This window comes from Thermobia domestica, chromosome 1 (genome assembly GCF_964235325.1).
Source record: "Thermobia domestica chromosome 1, izTheDome1.hap1.1, whole genome shotgun sequence".
Classification (NCBI taxonomy): domain Eukaryota; kingdom Metazoa; phylum Arthropoda; class Insecta; order Zygentoma; family Lepismatidae; genus Thermobia; species Thermobia domestica.
This window is the reverse complement of record NC_137454.1, coordinates 361,764,614-361,783,236: the sequence shown is the minus strand read 5'-3', so window position 1 is coordinate 361,783,236 and position 18,623 is coordinate 361,764,614. Positions and strand designations below refer to the sequence as shown.

Here is an 18,623-nt window from a genome sequence, read left to right as displayed (position 1 = left end):
TAATAATAATAATAATAATAATAATAATAATAATAATAATAATAATAATAAGAGAATCAGAAACTAAAGATAAAATTAATACTTCAAAATGTTTTACTTACTCTTTCATCTTTCGTAATATTTCGCTCCTTAACGTCTCTCTTCTGTATTTTACTGTTATTTATATCTTGCAGTAAATAATAGTTTAAACCTGGAAATAACTATAGAAGCATTAGAATTATACAGAACAAATTAGGAGCATGCTTTCAAAAGTTAGGAGCATGCAAGTTATAGTAAACAGAAAAGATATTTTGACCACAGACATCAATAAACTAATTTTGATAAGAGCCAGAAAGTACTTGTATTTTTTTCCCAATCGTTAAATTGGGATACCAGAATCTTTTTCATCCAAATACGTAGGACCTCTAGAAATTATCGAAAGAGTTAACCCTAATCTTTATAAGATCAAATTTCCATATTCATATCGTCAAACAATACAGGAGATTTCAGTGGACAGAATTAAGCCATTTTATGAAGATAGAAAAGACATAGAACAAGAATAAATAACTATTTTCTACATGAGCGAAGACATTTCTACATGAGCGAAAAAAAAGTAAAAGTACTCACCTAGGAAGAGGAAACACGAATACAAGTATTCAGACAGATAAAAACACTTTTCATTGTAATACGAATACTTACTATTCTCTGCTTTAACAAAAAGCTGACTCAATTTTTCCAACTCAATGAAAGAATGTTGACTTTGCATTTCCGCATTTAAAAAGGCAACGGATCTTTATAAGGACAGCTAACCTATAATTTTACAATTCTTTGATATTTTTTTTTCTTTTTCCACTGTGAACTACATACTGTGACTGACATTATGCAACATAAATATTGTACAGGATGTTCCAAAAGTTATGACCACACTTACATTATACAGGATGTCCAGGAATTTAGGACTATCATTGTCATCATCATTGACATTCAAAATTGGATTATTTTATTGAAATACATATATTTAGTGCAACTATTTTAGAAATTTTACGCCTTATACAGGGTGATCAAGAAATCACACCATTCGCATCACGAACTTTCCAATATGAATTATCTTTATATCCTGGTGATAATCATCATTTTTTAAAGTATTGGTAAATCTTATTATTTTTATATATTATATATCCGTCTTCGCTCGATATCAAAAATATCCTAGTCTGCTACGGGACTTTAGAAGTAACCTAACACCACGCCTCTAGTCTGCTACGGGACTTTAGAAGTAACCTAACACCAGGCCTCTAGTCTGCTACGGGACTACGCCTATCCTATCTCCTGGCTTAGCCTGCTATGGGGCTCTGTCTGGGAATCCCAACCTCAGCCGCTTAGCCTGCTACGGGACTCTGTAAAGATCCTGTCTGCGATCTTACGGTCAAAGACAACATATAACTAACCCTGTATATTAGAGAAATTATCAGTGTAGTATTTTGTAAAAATACTTTTATAAGTGGAGAAGTTTTATAATAAAACTGGTAGAGGGAGATCGATTCCGGACACTCTTTTTATTAAATGCTCTACCTATAACCTATATGAGACAAAGTTTTACAATATTCTTGTAAAGGAGCGCTAATTACATTATCTTTTTCCATTCTACCATGGAAGAAGAGAGTTTCATAGTACTAGGGGGATGTATCGACAAATGGAGATATGACATGTAGAAGAAAAAGTGAAGGGGGAATTGGTATTGTTTATAGCGGACCATGTTCTTTGTAGTGCTACTAGTGGATGCAAGAGAAATTGCAGAGACTCTCGAAATCGACCACCTATTTCCAAGTGAGTTACAATTACGAGTATGGAAAACCAAACGTCAATTTAAATATGAGGCCCCTGATGAGCGCATTGCGAATCCCAAGATTTCTTTCCAATGTAGCTTTTATTTTCATGTTTGGATCAAGTCATAAACTCACTCGAAGAACGGTTTTCTCAACTAAACCACCGTCATGACTTGTTTCAGTTTTTTATACAGTATCAAGAATGAAGACGTGTATTCCTTGATTAACAAATGTGCTGACCTTCAGGTGGCTTCAACAGATGAAGAGTATTAGGGTTTCCAACTTCAACAGGAACTATTGGTTTTACTCTCCCTAAATGCTAAAAACCCCCTTAAAGTATTAAAATACTTGACGGGTAACCAGCTGGCTGAAAATTTCCCTAATATATCAATTGCACTCAGAATTGCCATTACTCTTCCTGTCAGCGTGGCTTCAGGCGAAAGGAGCTTCTTAAAATTAAAATTAATTAAAACTTATTTAAGATCTACCATGTGCCAGGATCGCCTCGTGGGGCTCGCCATGACGTCGATTGAGTTCGACATTCTTCAAGACATTGACATAGATGTCATTGTCAGAGATTTTGCAGACAAAAAAGGTCGGAAGGTTATACAGGGTGGGCCATAAGTTTCTTTACCACCCCTTGTAAAATCCATGTTCGTGGAAAATAGTGAACAACAACCATGTAATAATATAGTAGGCCGAGGGGGAAGTCGGATTGTGATGGTGACCAAGATGGCGGCCATCTTGAAAGCCGCCATCCTTGAATTCACGTCAAGATTTTTAAATGGGAACACGGTCATGCGGCACATCATTTTAGGCTAGAATTGAAAGACAAACACAATGGTGAAATTGGTTTCTTGATACCTTAATTTGTTCAAAAGTTACAGGCATTTCAAATTGCTAATTTTACCTGTCATGCATGGCGGACCAAGGCAAAATTTTCATCCGGGCAAATTGACTTTTTTGCTCGCTCCTAGTCCTAGCCTATATTTGACATGTTATTACAGTGATTTTAATATTTTAAACCCATTTTTCAAAAAGAAAAATTAGTACTCAAATACATGATATATTTAGTACTTAAAAATATAGATATGGTATCAATTACATTATGTTATTATTATTATTATTATTATTATTATTATTATTATTAATGTACCGATATGTATAAACAAAAACACCACACAGCATTTATTGAATATTACTAATGGTGATATGATTAGGGGAGACCGGGGCACATTGTCACAAGGGGCACGTTGTCACAGTAGCAATTCTGGAAAAAGCGAAAACGTTAGTGCACCGGTGTTGCTTTCTTGTTTACCTACTAGATGTCACTACTAACGGTACTAGTTCGGAGGTGCACGGGAAGAACGGTGCTGCGTCACTTGAGCTTTGCCTGTTTTCAGCGCTGGAGTGTAAATTTTCTGAGTCCTGGAATTGCTGTTTTGTGTATTCGTGAAAGCGAGAGAAGCAAGTATTTTTGTGTGCGTTATGAAGGTTAGAAATAGACCTTCATAATGTGCTACTCAGAATGCGCCTAATCTTGTCGTTTGGTACAGATATTTTGTAAAAAGAGGAATGGCGACGCGTGGAGCAAATTGTCACAAATAAGACGGGGCATGTTGTCACTGTGACAATGTGCCCCACTGTGTTATGTTTGATACAAGCGATGTATTTCTCGTTTAGTAAAGGAATATCTCTGTTTTTCAGATGGTGAGAACATACAAAAGGAAAACAGAGAGTAAAGCATCACCAATGGAAGACCTGCTGGCTGCAGCAAGAACCGTGAAAAGAAACGACAACCCCATATCAATACGTAAAGGTGCTAAAGAATTTTATGTCTACTACAGAACATTGGCAAGATTTTGTGCACGTATTACAGATGACGAACTACAGTGCGGCCAATGTTCATTTACATTGGGTTACTCAACATGTAACAGAATATTTTCGTAACACTAGGAAGAGTTACTAGTATCATACCTAAAACAAGCTTCGGACATATACTCTGGACTCACTACAAAAGAGGTTCGCGATTTGGCTTACAACTATGCAAAACCGCTAGGAACGAAGTGTCCGGAGTCGTGGAACGAAAAGGCCAATGCTGGCCCAGACTGGTTTCCGAGATTTCTGAAAAGACATGGTGATCTTGCAATAAGAACTCTCCAAGCAACCAGCCTTGCACCTAAAAAACAATGTCGACGAAGGTCCAAAGAAGATTACCATTCTTCCTCACAGGACAACAATACACCGTGTTTAATTTCTGAGCGAGAAGTTGATTCAGTACATTCGATGTAAGGAATCGGCCTACGAAAAGAGACGGATCCAGAACTTATTTTACGTGTGTATTAACTGTGATCCTGCCGATGACCTCCAGGTATGGTACTTTGCAGAAGCAAAAGGATAAAAATATTCAAACTAGTTTGCGGTGCGTACTGATAAGAATGCAACAAAACTTTGTAATAATAATTACCCCTCTTCTAGTTATACGGTAGTCCTATCATAGGAATTCGTTTTCAATTCATAAACTACAATAAGATGTAAATTAAATGCAATTAGCTAATTTTGTGGGGACAGTCCCGGTTTTCAATGAAAGAATTAACTGTTCCGAAAAAGGCTGTCGGGACGTCTGTTTGTCCCGGTTTTCGTTCTTCAAATTAAAAAAAAAAAAGTTCAACCTGTAAGAACTAGTATGTCTCACCTAAAATGGAAGGTTTTCGAAAGATTTGCGTGCCAATTAATTGTATTAAGCGAACAACAAGAAGTTTGAAAATCACATCCATTCTTTCGTCCTGTGGGCTGTTTAACTTCTAACCAGAGGAAAAAAAAAAGATTTTAAAAGATATTCAAGAGGGGGCATATGTTATGGCAATAACTTGTTTAAACGTCCATTCTGCTACATCAGATATTTCTTATAAGACGTGCTTGAACGAGATACCGACTCGTAGTTTTAAATTTCTACTTTTATTGTTATTATTAGTAACAAACTCCATTCTTTGCTTCAGTATTATTGTTTTGAATATGATACTACTAACTGCATCTGTATATACATTATGAAGTAGCGGAAAAGAGTTCCAGAAGTTTGCGAACATTCCCGTAACAAGGGGAGGGAATTTACAACATCTTAATAACAAAACCATAATTTTTCCAGCAGAAATTTTCACCAGTGTAAAAATATTGTGTAATAGCAAAACCCGTGTTCTTGCGAAGGGATATTTGAAGCTTTTGCTCACTATATTACTTTCGCAAATTAATCTCTGAGTCCGAAAGATCTCTTACGTGTTTTACACATTTGATGTGAAGAATTAACTTCATTTTTCGCACAATTCACTGCTACTATTGTAAGAATAATATGGAGCATTACCTGAACGTCTGTCCCATTTAGATCCGTAGTTAGAGGTCTGCGCGGATGCGGATATCCGCATCAAAATTGGTATTTGCGGATATATATCTCTTTTCTGTGCGGATAGCGGATAATGTTTCCTACATTTTTTCTACCTAAAAAAAATGCTGTGAATTTTCTAATAATGGTGGAAAGAGCAGTAGAAACGTTCGTTTTGAATTAAAAGTTTTAAAACCAGTTGAAAAATACTAAAATCAAAATACAAGTGTGTTTGAAGCTTGTGACTCAGTGACAGCGAAAGGACAAAAAAATGACACGAGAGAGTGGCCCTTTTATTGCTGTTTTCAATATTTTTAGCAGCCGTTTTGTAGGTGAATGGCATCTCTGACCTAAACAGAAAGAAACTACAGGCCCCATCACTATTCCTCAAGTACCGGTATCGCTATTTGCTGTAAAAAAGAACAATAATTGCCGCCAAAGTCCCTCTGATAAAGCTGAAAATTTTCAGACCATTCGCCTTGAAGAGGAAGAAATGTCTTCAAATAAAGTTTTTCTAGCCTGAGAGGTCAGGAACCAAAACCCTAATTTAAAACACCGCATCCCCTAACTGAAAACTGGTCAGCAGAATTATCTTTGCCTTTTGTGACAAACTGGAAAAGCGCGTAGGTCACCGAAATAGTAAACAAATCACATCATACGCTCATCTTTCTCTCTCCCTTTCTCTTAAAAAAAAGAAAAAAATCTTCTTCACTGTTTCCTTTGAAGTACAGCAGGTACTGAATGCATATTTGCGACCCCACAGATTTCTCTCTTCGGAGAGGTGCCACAGACCTCAATGAACATTCCGAGGGATTGGAGTTTTATAACAACAACTGTTTTTCTCTCTCTCTTTCTTCTTGTATGTATGTGTATATGTATTATGTTCTGGGCCTCTGGTAAAGAAAGAAAGAACAACCAATGCGTTGTTTCTTCTACCCTAAATGTGTCCAACAATGAGTGGGGGCTGCAAAGTAAAGCAGTAAATTCTAAACTTCCTCTATTGCCTCTTCCGCAAATTAACGGTATAGACTTCCTATTTGTATTCGAAGTTATTTTCACTTCTAGTTTCAGTAAAAGCGTGGTTGTGAAAGCTTGAGTTGATTTTGAGCTGAACGTCCCGTTCAGCAGCGAGGCTATATGAGACGTGGACCTACTGATTAACGTGGAATCCGAACCACATGAGCTCCCGCCGGGAATTGAACCTGGGTCTCCCACGGCAAAGGTGCGTACTCTAACCCCTTAGCCACGAAGGAGCTTGGTCGTGAAATCATGCATTGTGCTGCGTTGTTAGTTTCGTTACTTTTTTTTTTTTTAATTTAGTGCAATTACTGGTGCTAGTGTCAGTTCGGGATATGTGGATGTGTTTGCGGTCCTGTGATTAATTTTTATTTTTTAATAAGGATTATTTCTATTTTGCCTTTGTGTTTAGAACAAATGCCCCCTTTTTTTTATGAGTAATGATGAAGTTTAAAAACTTAGTGATGTGCTCTAAAATTAGTCGACTGAGGGGATATTACCTACGTGGCATTATTTTGGTCCGGTATCTGCATTTGAAGATCTTGGGTCAGTACATAAATTGTTCATTAATTTTTAATTTGTATCTGCACGGTTTATATTGCATTTTATTTATCGTAGTTGGTATTTGATCACGAGGAAACTGATATAATATATTGTTTCGTTTGATTAAGAAAACTATGTGTATTATAGAATATGTAAGTTGTATACATTTGCTACTTCATTATCTGCGGATGCGGATAGAAATGTTGCGGATGCTGGTGCGGATAGAGATGCTGCGGATGCGGATGCGATATTTTGTATCCGCGCAGACCTCTATCCGTAGTCATACATCCGTAGTTTCATTTGTCATACATCCCACTTCATCGATTTGTCTTTAATGCACTTTCCCATGTGCGGATAAATATTTCTGAGATGCTGTTCACGCATTTAATGATTTAGGATTTATATTTTTTCTTTATCTGACAAAAAAATTCAGTAATTTTCAGGTGAAAATTTCGTAACAGCTTATTCTAGCACAAAAAGTGGCAATTAAACACAAAGGTATGTGCCTTGATACTGGATTTTTTTTCTGTCCAACTTTCGGAGAGCTCGCCTAAGTCTTATCGTTCTATATTTAAGGTAAATGTATTTGTTTTTGCTCAATGCTAAATTTGTATTTGTTTTAGAGTGTTCTTAACTCACGTAATGACGCAACCAATGCTTTGTCGTGGAAAATCAGCGCCCGAGGGCGAGCGTAGACAACGGCGCCAGAGATGGAGTGGGTCAGTGGATCGTGGGTTAACAGCATGTGACTCACTGTGACCCACCACCCACCATGACCCACTGCGACGCACCGACTCAGTATGATCTACCGACCCTCTCTGCTCATTGCATTGTAGACAGTATCTTCTGAAGACTGATAAATTTGTCTCTGTTTTACTTTCAAGACCTTCATTTCCCTTCCTTTTCCACTTGTTTCTGTCTACTTACCTGAGGTGAGTATATCTAACCAAGTGAAAAAAGAACTTCAGGACTTTTGGATATTGATATTTTTAATTGTAATAATAGCAATAGGACTTCTACTACACTTGGCTTTCGAGATCTGTGAGTTTTTAGAGGAGCTAACTACTGGAAAAAATACATTTTTGAATCACTGTAATATATAAATTATTATATAAAAAATTGAATATAAATATATGTGCCTGATCATCACGGTCAAATTGCAAAGTCAAAATGAAATTACTTTTGGTATATAGTTAGGCCTTAATCCAAACTGGGATATACTGCTTTTATTATAATGCATAATATCCTAAGGAGGTAGTGAGGATCCGAATTTTTGCAAAAAATAATGAGTATCTCGCAAGCCGTTAAACTTACGGAGCTGAAATTCAGTGTATTAACTCTTTATTGAAAATAAACAGAATGTGTCCTAGCATTTTTTAAAATTCTCCTTTATGTGGGGGGGGGGGCACTTTCTATATATGGAAAATTTGTAGCGAGGTGGTTTGTAAAAAGGATCGAAAACGATAGATGTAATTTAAGAAAAAAATCAGAAACAAAAAATACAGTGCTTGGCTTCATATATCCATTGCTTTCTACTATAATAATTGCTGAAGCTTATGTTTATTATATGAAGCGCAGGGCACAGGGCAATCAACCCAAAAAATTGTGACTAAAATAGGCATAAAATTTGAATTGTAAGCTTAATTACGCGGAAATTTTAAGTTTGGATTGTACACATAATTATATGGAAAATTTTACACTTTTTTCCCTTTACATTGGTCTACTTACCTTGATTTGGAACTTTCAAATTTCATCCTTTTTTGCACTGAAAAGTATTGATAATTCAACAAGGAAATAATTATACTATGATAATTTAATTTAAATTCATTGTAATTTGGCACATGGCAACCAGCAGTGTGGTAATTGAAGCGGAAGAAGGAGGGAAATTCTCATTCACCTCTGAACACTTTCCAGGAACCTCGTTCCCTTTCGCTTTCTAGACGGGGTAGGGAACTTGGTAATAGCATCAAACCTTCATGTGTAAAAATAAAAATTTATAAACAAATAAGAAATCATCAGTTTATCAGGCTTTAATTGATATTCACAAGATTCCCTATCGAAGGCGTGGTACATGAAGTTTCTGTTCTCCATGAGTCGATATTGCCAACTGACATGGTCGATATGGAAAAGATTTTGTATGGTGATAGAGAGATTAAACGTACTTCTTGCTGAGTATTTCAAAACTGACTAAGGAAAATCGTTATCAGACTTAAGTCTAACAAGCAGATTGTCGATGAGGAGTTGTAAAAATCGGGTAGAAGAAGTATTATCAATTTCCACGACAGAGTGCGAACGGGGATTTCCCCTTATGAATTTACAGATGACTGATATTAGAAATAGACTAAGTGCTCAAACATTGCCTAACTTGTTGTTCATCAATGTTAATGGCCCACCGCTAGACAAGGTCAAAGTACACGAGCTAGTTTCTTGGCTGAAGGATGGACATCATTCCGCTGCGGATTATTTACCACGAAAAAGTTACCAACAGGAAATAAACCCGATATCAGATTTGTTTTAAGGTGGAAAATTACGAGTTATAGAAAATGTATACTTGTATTAGTAATGGCTTATTTGTGTTATTCAACTTTGTACCTATTTTTTAGTAAGTCTCTTCTATGCTTTAGGTAAACTACTTTGAATAAATATTCATAATAATTGCAATTATGCATATTTGTAATTTAAATTTAACGTGGTGTTTTAGTAATTACACAAATTACAATTATGAGCATACTTTATGGAGATGCTCTCACATAGGGTACCCGAGCACCTTTATAAACTATGAAAAACTGATTTTTCAAGTTTTTTGTGAGAAAAATACTGTGAAGTGAGAAACCATAACGTTTTCCATATTATACAGGGGTATTTTCCTGCGAATAGAAGTTTCTTTTGGAGTGCGTTCAGAAATTAACACTTGCAAGAATACTCTCTTAGTACAAGTATATTTTAGGCACACACTAATTCCCCCTCACCTCAGTAGTAAAGATTTAGTATCATGACCGTAAAAGAGATGCCGCGCCTTGATAAGAGATAGTTTATCAATTGTTTAATTAAGGATAAGGGCAGATAGTGAGTATCGAAGGAGGTGATGAAATAGGGTCAGGTTTTTTTTCCTGGAGACAGATGACGAAATAATGTTAGGAAAGGTTGAATGACCACTACGAAGGTCACAGTGGATGCTCCCTACAGCATTATCCCTGGTTCCCAGGACCACAATGGATGACCCCTGGAAATGACCCCCAGGACCCATGGCCCCTATGCAGGACCCACATTATTTATTCCTACGCTTCAATAGAAGCTGCCTGTTAAAAAGATGTGAGCATATATAATTGATTACAAGCTACCTGTTAAAAAAGGTGGGAGTAGATAAAAGGAAATGGTCCCTGGTTCCCAGGACCACAGTGAATGACCCCAACCCATGGCCCCTGGAAATGACCCCTAGGATCCATGGCCCCTACGCTTCATTAGAAGCTACCTGTTAAAAAGATGTGAGCATATATAATTGATTAGAAGCTACCTGTTAAAAAGGTGGGAACAGATAAAAGGAAATGGTTCCCTTCCCTGCGTGCAGGGCCCCTGGAAATGACCCCCAGGACCCAAGATTGCCCCTGTGCAGGACCCATACGAACAGTATGTGAGAATAATAGAAGCTTGTTGGTAAAAAATAGGACCCATACGAACAACATGTGATTATATTTTAATCCCTCGACTCGAACAACGTGAGAAGTTAAAAATAAGCCCCTCCCCCTACTACAAGTATACTATGAAAAGGGTAATATTTATTAAAAATTATTTTTCTTACTTGTGAGCTGAAGAGTAACATGCACAGACATCCTTCCTTGAGAGCCGATGAAATTGAAATGAACGAGCGAAAAGCCGTTTGGTTTGGCTTTAGTGACGTCAAGATTAACTTTGTACCGTATTAGAATGATAAAACTGATTGACCTATATGATTATAGACTTTACTTATTTACAAGAAACATAGATTACTTGCAATCATCTACAAACATTTGTATGATTTGAACTTAATGAGAACTTTGAATAACAATCACGTGCGAGGTTAAAAACCTTTATTATCGACAAGCATGAGTGATATCTAACAGAGTTAATCACAAATGGATCACGAGTTCATGTGTCTAAGTTTAATTGATACTAATGATAAAGAAAAAATAAACCGATAATCACGAGAACTGATGGGTTATTGAACGCTTGCCCTATTACAAACTGAACTTGTATTTGTAAATATATATATATATATATATATATATATATATATATATATAAACAATTTGGAAACGTTATTACTTAGAGATAACCAGAGAACGGCGAAAACATTTACTTTGTTATTACAATCTAATACGAAAAAAAATAAACTGCAAATTTAGAGATTAATGCCTTGAACTGAACAATTATTATTATTGTATGGATTCAATGTCCACAGTGAGAACATTGAGCATGCCCCGCCTATATGCAATAAAGCACACGGACTTATGGGAAAAAATGGTTCCGCCTATACTAAATAAAGTACTTATATATAAATCCCTATGTTCCCTTTTTTCTATATATTATAATTGTTGCTACTGAGAGTGCCTTTTATAGTAATTAATTGTGTGACTGCGTGTGTGTGTTTGCGATTTCTAAAAAAGTTTGGACGACCAGCGAAAATTGTAAGTTATTATTGTAGTTGATGTATATATCCACACATATTCACTGACGCGCCTTTTGTACATTAATATTTAAACCTAGGGCTATCGAACAAATGTAAAATTGTGATTTACTTTAAAAGTATAACACATAATTGTTAACGTCCCCACAGGCATTTACATTGAAACGTGAGAAAAAAGTGATTATTTGTAAAACATTTTAGCATTAATGCCTTTGTTCGAAATGCCATTTATGTTGTGCGCTTGCACAAAGATTTATTTTTTAATTATAGCAAGCATTTACGTAAATAATTTTAAAATGCCATTGCTATGTAACACATGTTGGTTACGCCTTTGTTATAATTGCACGTACGCGAAAGCGAAATAAAAATCACTGTGTTCACCTAACACATGTTGGTTGTACTTTTTAAAATTGCACGTACGCGAACATAAAATAAAAATTACTGTGTTCACCTAACACATATTGGTTGCACTTTTTAAAATTGCACGTACGCGAAAGCGAAATAAAAATTAATGTGTACACCTAGCACAAGCTGTTTGTACTTTTAAAATTTTACGTACACTAATACGGATACTTAACCCACCAACTTACATTTAAGAACGCTTTATAAAATAGTTCGTGTTATATAACTTCCGCGGACAAATTAATTGCCTAGCACAAAAATTAAATTGCCTATCTATTATAATATTTATTCGAACAGTTTGTTATTACGCAAACCTAAGATGGCTATACGCGCTAACGCGCCTTTACTTGAAAAACACATGATTTTTACTAAGTTAAACTAAGATGCATATAGTCGCTAACGCGCCTTTACTGGAAAACCATATGGTTCCTTACTAAACTAACCTAAACTGGTTATACTTGCTAATGCTTCCCCTACTGTAACGTGACCATCGCTAACACGCCTTTATTTTAACGCAGCATTGTTTACCTTTGATAATAATGTATAAATTAGTTATTATTTTGTTTTAACTTGTTGCTACGCGTTTGCTAATACTGAATAATTGCTTGGAAATGCACACCGGCTGTGCCCCGCCCTGAACCACTTGTTTGCGCGGTGGCTTTACCCTGCCCTGAACCACTTGTTTGCGCGGTGGCTTTGCCCTGCCCTGCCCTGCCCTGACCTGCTTAAATGTTGGGGCGTATGCTTTTTTATATAGAATAATCGCAACTGCTATGTATATACCCTAAACTTATTTGTGGAAATAACTTAAATGTATACCTGCTGTGCCCCGCCCTTTCCACTTGTTTGCGCGTATGCTTTACCCTGCCCTGCCCTGATTATATGTGGGTCCGTATGCTTTTTTATATATAGATTAAGCGACACTGCCATGTATATACCTTGAACTTATTTGTGGAAATAACTTAAATGTATACTTGCTTTGCACGGCCCCGCCCACATGATGGCACGCATGGTTTTTATAGACCGAACCCTAAATTTAATTTGCACATGGACACCGACTGCCACGCTTTTTAAATCTATTTATTGTAATTATTGTACACATGCTTCCGTATAAATACACGTACGTTTTTTTTCACGAATGGACTTGTACTGCTACGCCTTAAACTAATAAATGTACGCATGCTTCCGTATAAATGCACGCACGTTTTTCCACATGGACACCATTTGCCACGCTTTTAAAATTAATCACTGCTATATTTTAAGCACCTACATTAATAAATACGAAATATAATTGATTTTAAAACAAGAAGAAAATCAACTTGCATTTGGCTAACATTCACATGGCGGAAACATTGTTCTAAATAGTGTAACCTAATATCATTTGTTTAATGTATATAAAAAATTACGTTTATATTTTAATAATAAATAAACAAGACATAAAATAAATGTACAAAAAAATTTACCTTGAATCTAAAAAAATAGTTTAATATAACGACGTGGAACGACAACGATGTGGAGTTATCATAAAGCACATGTTCTAACCTCATTATCATAAGTTTGAGAATTTACCCACTAGGAGGCACCACTAATGAGGCGTTGCGATACCGTATCTAACTTTTTGCGATTTGCAAGTGTCCTTAGTATTTGAAATAACTTATTAATAATTGAAATAACTTATTAATAAATGTATTATATATTAAGAAATGGTAATTTTTATATTATAGTTTTAGTGCATGTAGGAAAAAAGTATGTCTTGCCTAGTTTTTAAAATAAAAATAACTGAAAATATTGCGTTAACGCAAACCAAGATGGAAAGTGCAATACTGTATTGTGAATAATTATTGCGTTTAAAATTGCGAATGCAGAATGAAGACCCTTCAAAAGTTTTTCAGTTAACTTTATAGATTATTACAATACTTATTTTATACACAAAATAGAAGTCCACGGCTGTTATTATGGACCATTTGCCTGTGTGTCTACCATTTTATGGAATGATGCCCCACTTATAATTTTTTGTACAATGTATTGCAATTGTTATAATATTTATTCAAACAGTATGTAAGACACATTGTGTTAGTAACAGACAACTTAGTAAGAAACATTGTGTGAGTGAAAGACTATTTAGAGGATATTCAAGAACTATTTAGGGCAAACTAAGAATAGTGAAGGAGTAGTTACGGGATACTAAAGATAGTCAGGGACTATTTAGGGGATAATCAAAGGGTAATTAGGGGATACTAAAGATAGGCAGGGACTAATTAGGGTATACTAAAGATAGTCAAGGGGTAGTTACGGGATACTAAAGATAGTCATGGGTAGTTACGGCATACTAAAGATAGGCAGGGGGCTAATTAGAGGATACTAAAGATAGTCAAGGGGTAGTTAAGGAATACTAAAGATGGTCAGCGACTATTTAGGGAATAATCAAAGGCTAGTTAGCCCATACTAAGGATATTTAAAGACTAGGTACCCTAAACTAAGGATATTAAAGGAATATTTGGGGGATATTCAAGGACTATTTAGGGGATATTCAAGGAATATTCAGGGGATATTACAGGAATATTTATGGTATATTCAAGAACTATTTAGGGGAAGCTTAATTATAGAGTACAGAATGAGGGCCTTTTCTTTTGATATATTTACTTTGAGAATGAATATTGCGGTGGGGCGCAGTTCAAAATGAGTGCCTTTTCTTTTGGTATATTTAGTTTGAGAATAAATATTGCCGTAGCCCGCAGTACAGAATGAGGTCCATTTGTTTTGCGATACTTAGTTTCAGAATAAATATTACGGTGGGGCGCAGTACAGAATGAGGGCCTTTTCTTTTGATATATTTAGTTTGAGAATGAATATTGCCGTAGGCCGCAGTACAGAATGAGGTCCATTTGTTTTGGTATATTTAGTTACAGAATAAATATTGCGATGGGGTAGAATGGTCCTTAGCTTATTTTAGAATTGGAATAAGGCTACATACAGGTGTACTGTTAACGCAAATACGTGTAGAATGTGAATTGGAAAAAATACATAGAGACGTGTTGTTTTATGAACCCGTTTGCAGACGACTTAATACTATACTGAATGCTTTTGAATAAGGCCGCTAGGTGGCAGTACTTACAACATGATTGCGTCAAAACATGCGTAAACTTGTTCAATGTAATGACATATATAATAATATATATTCCGTTTTAATATCATTTTATTGTACGCCGTTGGACGTAACGTGTTGTTTACCCCTGACTTATTACTAGTGCTAATAGTAGTACTGAATTGAAAATATAACATTTAGTGAAAAATATTATTTCTGTTTTACAGTGTGTGGACCCTGCAGTTGCAGAATAAAAATTAGCGAGACCATTTTTAACAGTTTTTGAAGAACAACTAAGAATTAGAAGGTGAGTGTATTTCATAATTATTATAAATATATTTATTGAAAGCAGTTAGTAACCAAGACTTTTTTAAAACCAATTTAATGATCTTTTTTTAGCTGAGCTTGTTTTCTAACCAGTAATTAATAAACAAGTTTCTTTTATAGTTTTTTCAAAGCAAGTTATTGATTATTGCCTGTTTTGCTAGGTTTTTCTTTATTACATAGAACTCAAAAATTTTTCTTTTCTTTTCTTTTGTTTTAGATGGATTTCCTGTGTTCAACTGGTGAGTTCAATATGATTGATGAACTTTTCCTGCGTGAAGTTTTACGCGGTCTTGATGACTATTCTCGTGTCTTCAGTACGTGGAAGGCGATAATGGAGCTGCAGCGATTAGGTCATCGAGCCAGTGTAAGATGTGAGGTTTTACTACACGCTCTTCGTGCTTTAGAAGGTAATGACCTTATACTTTTAAATCATTGCGTTTCAGCCGCCGATGTGCTTGAGTTATTCGTGCATGGATTTTTTCGTAATAAGGAGTTTTACAATTATGCTCAAGACAGATTTATGTATTTAATGGCGTGCGGAGAAGGGCAAATAGATAGAATAAATAATACAGAGTATCCAACTTTTTTGATTTTGGTTCGGGATTTGTTTTGGATGAATCTTTAATTCCATCTGAATTACCCATAACTGTGACCCCTCAAGAAAATTATAACTTGAGTGATGAAGACTTGGCATTTTTAGATGGAGTAAATCTAAATTCCGATGAAGAACAAGAAGTGAGGAGATTGGTTAAAAATGTGGACGATGCTGTGGTTAAACCCACGCAACAAGTCCATTGACAAAATCCTGTATACAATCAGCCTTGTGTACAGGACAATCATGGTTATGGGGACCAATCTGATCCTCAACCTGGACCCTCACATGCTCCTGACCCCGTGTTTGTTGGATATGGGAGCAATAATGGGAAAAGTACAAATAGTACTGATTGTAGTGCTAGTGGTAGTACTAGTAGTAGTAGTAGTGGAAATAATAATGAGGGGGAAAATCAGAGTAATAATAACTTCGAAGTAGTAAGAGAGAGCAGAAAACGGTTTCGTAAGTTTCACCTTACGGGCCATGAAATCGCGGTTAGACCAGTGGATAATGAAAGACGTATTGATAATCCACAGGCCTATATTGAAAGCTTATTTAATTTTGCATTAGAACATGTGTTATCTAATGCTCGCCCCACTGATTATATTGGACTGTACATTGATAGTAGCAATGGTAGAAATAACAAGTCTGTATATGTTCCATTTAGAAGAAAACCCGATTTTTCTGCTCAAACTGTCCTTTCCTCAGTTGAACGAGTTTTAAATTCAAATGAGGATTTCCTTTTGGGGCATGAGGTATTGTTTCGCTTCCACGTAGCAGAGAGTATGCATGGAAACGGAAGAAATGCAGCAAGTGCTGTTGAAAAGTATTCCAAACATCAAGATTATTTGGAAAAGCGTTTAATACGCATAGAAAACAATAATATGTACTGCCTTCCCATGGCAATTGTGTGGTGGATTACAAAGCACACCGCAAGTATTGAAAGTTTATATAAATTAAAATCAAGAGATTATGATACATGGGTTCTTAAAGCAGAAGTTCTCTGCGAGATGGCAGGAGTTGACGTTAAAGCAAAGGGTGGATGTGATTTTAAAGACCTGGATTTGATACAATCATATTTAAGTGGTGAGTATCAAATTGTGGTGTATGAGGAAGATGAAAATAATGACCGGGAATATATAGTACGTTACCCGGGAGAGTATACAGAGAATAAAATCTTTATTTTCTATAGGAGAGGTGACACTGTTGGCCATTTTGAACCCATTCCATACATTAAAAAATTACTTGGTAAATTGAAGTATTGCTATTATTGTTTGCAAGCATATAATGGGTTAGCATATAAACATAAGTGTGAAACTCAGTGTTCTCTTTGTGAATGCAAACACGAACGAGATTATAATAGTAATAAAATTAAATGTAATGCGTGCAATAGAGAGTTTGCTGAGGGTACATGTTTTCAGAATCATAAGAAATGTAATAAAGGCGGAAAATCTGTGTGTGATAATGTAAAGGTCTGCAATAATTGTGGTATCATCTTTGATAACAGGCGTCGAAAATCAAACCATGTGTGTGGTGAACATTTTTGCACGACTTGTCGTAAGCATGTTGATATCACTCACACATGTTTTGTACAACAACAAAAGCCTGTACATACTGATAGGTTTATGTACATTGCATATGATATAGAAACGATGTTAAAGGCACCAAATGCGCGCGGCGAAAGGGAACATGTGGTAGTACTTGTATGCTGTAAGCATATTTGCCACAACTGTATGAATAAAGGTATCGATGAGTCCTGTAAAACTTGTGGTGATAATAATGGAAATCGTTCGTTTTCTTTTAAGACAATGACGGACTTTATTAACCATGTATTGGCAGACCGACCTGACTTTAGACCTATAATTTGTATTGCACATAATGCTAGCAGATATGATGGTCTTTTCTGCCTTAGAAATCTAATAGAAGAGCAGCATCTTATTCCTAATGTGGTAATTCAGGGTCAGAAAATTTTTAATATTAATATTGGTAATCGTATTTTCTTTAAAGATTTTTATTTATTTATTGGATGTAAATTATCTAGACTTCCCAAAACTTTAGGCCTGCGCGGAAATTTAAAAAAGGGAGATTTCTTATATTTATTTAACACCGAGGAAAATCAAAATTATGTTGGTCCCTTGCCCCCACTTGAATTCTATGACCCTGAAGGACGAAGCACCGAAGAAAAACAAGAATTAATAGCCTGGCACCAAGAACGTGCGGCAAGTGGCGAGGAGTTTAACCTCAAAAAGGAAATGCTGTCTTATTGCGAAAACGATGTTAGAATTCTAGCAGATCATCAAATTTAGTGACATTATTGAAGAGAAAACGAATGGTTTGCAATGTTTCATCACATCATCCACCATTGCAGGTCTTGCAATGCGTACATATAGTACTTTGTACTTACCTGAAAATACTATTCCCGTAATTCCCGCGTTGGGTTTCCATCATAAGACAAAGTATAGTACTAAAGCTATGCAATGGCTTATGTATATGGAAAAACAATTAGGGATAGAAATCCAGTATGCTAGGAGAGGTGGGGAAAAGTATATTGGTAGGTACCAAGTTGATGGATGGCATGAGGGACTTAACGCTGCCTTCGAATTTTATGGTTGTTACTGACATTCGTGCTCGCGTTGTTACCCTTTCAATCGTAACGACATTTTACATGACGCTCAAGACTCATGCAATACAATGGAAAAAAGATATGAACAAACAATGCTCCGCCGAAAGTACCTCAAAAGTTTAGGTATAAAGCTATACGAAATCTGGGAATGTTCTTGGGATGAAAAGGTAAAGACGGATAAGGACGTACAAAG

The 18,623-nt window shown here is 35.8% G+C and overlaps 1 protein-coding gene across 1 annotated transcript in view; it reads right to left on the bottom strand.

Moving 5' to 3' along the window:
• The window catches only part of LOC145668214 (neuroendocrine convertase 1-like), a 165,049-nt gene that overhangs the window by 41,814 nt on the left and 104,612 nt on the right, over positions 1–18,623 (bottom strand). Inside the window, exon 2 of the mRNA XM_081735868.1 lies at positions 102–200. Coding sequence (XP_081591994.1) covers positions 102–200 — 99 coding nt within the window. The remainder of the gene's footprint in view (positions 1–101; positions 201–18,623) is intronic.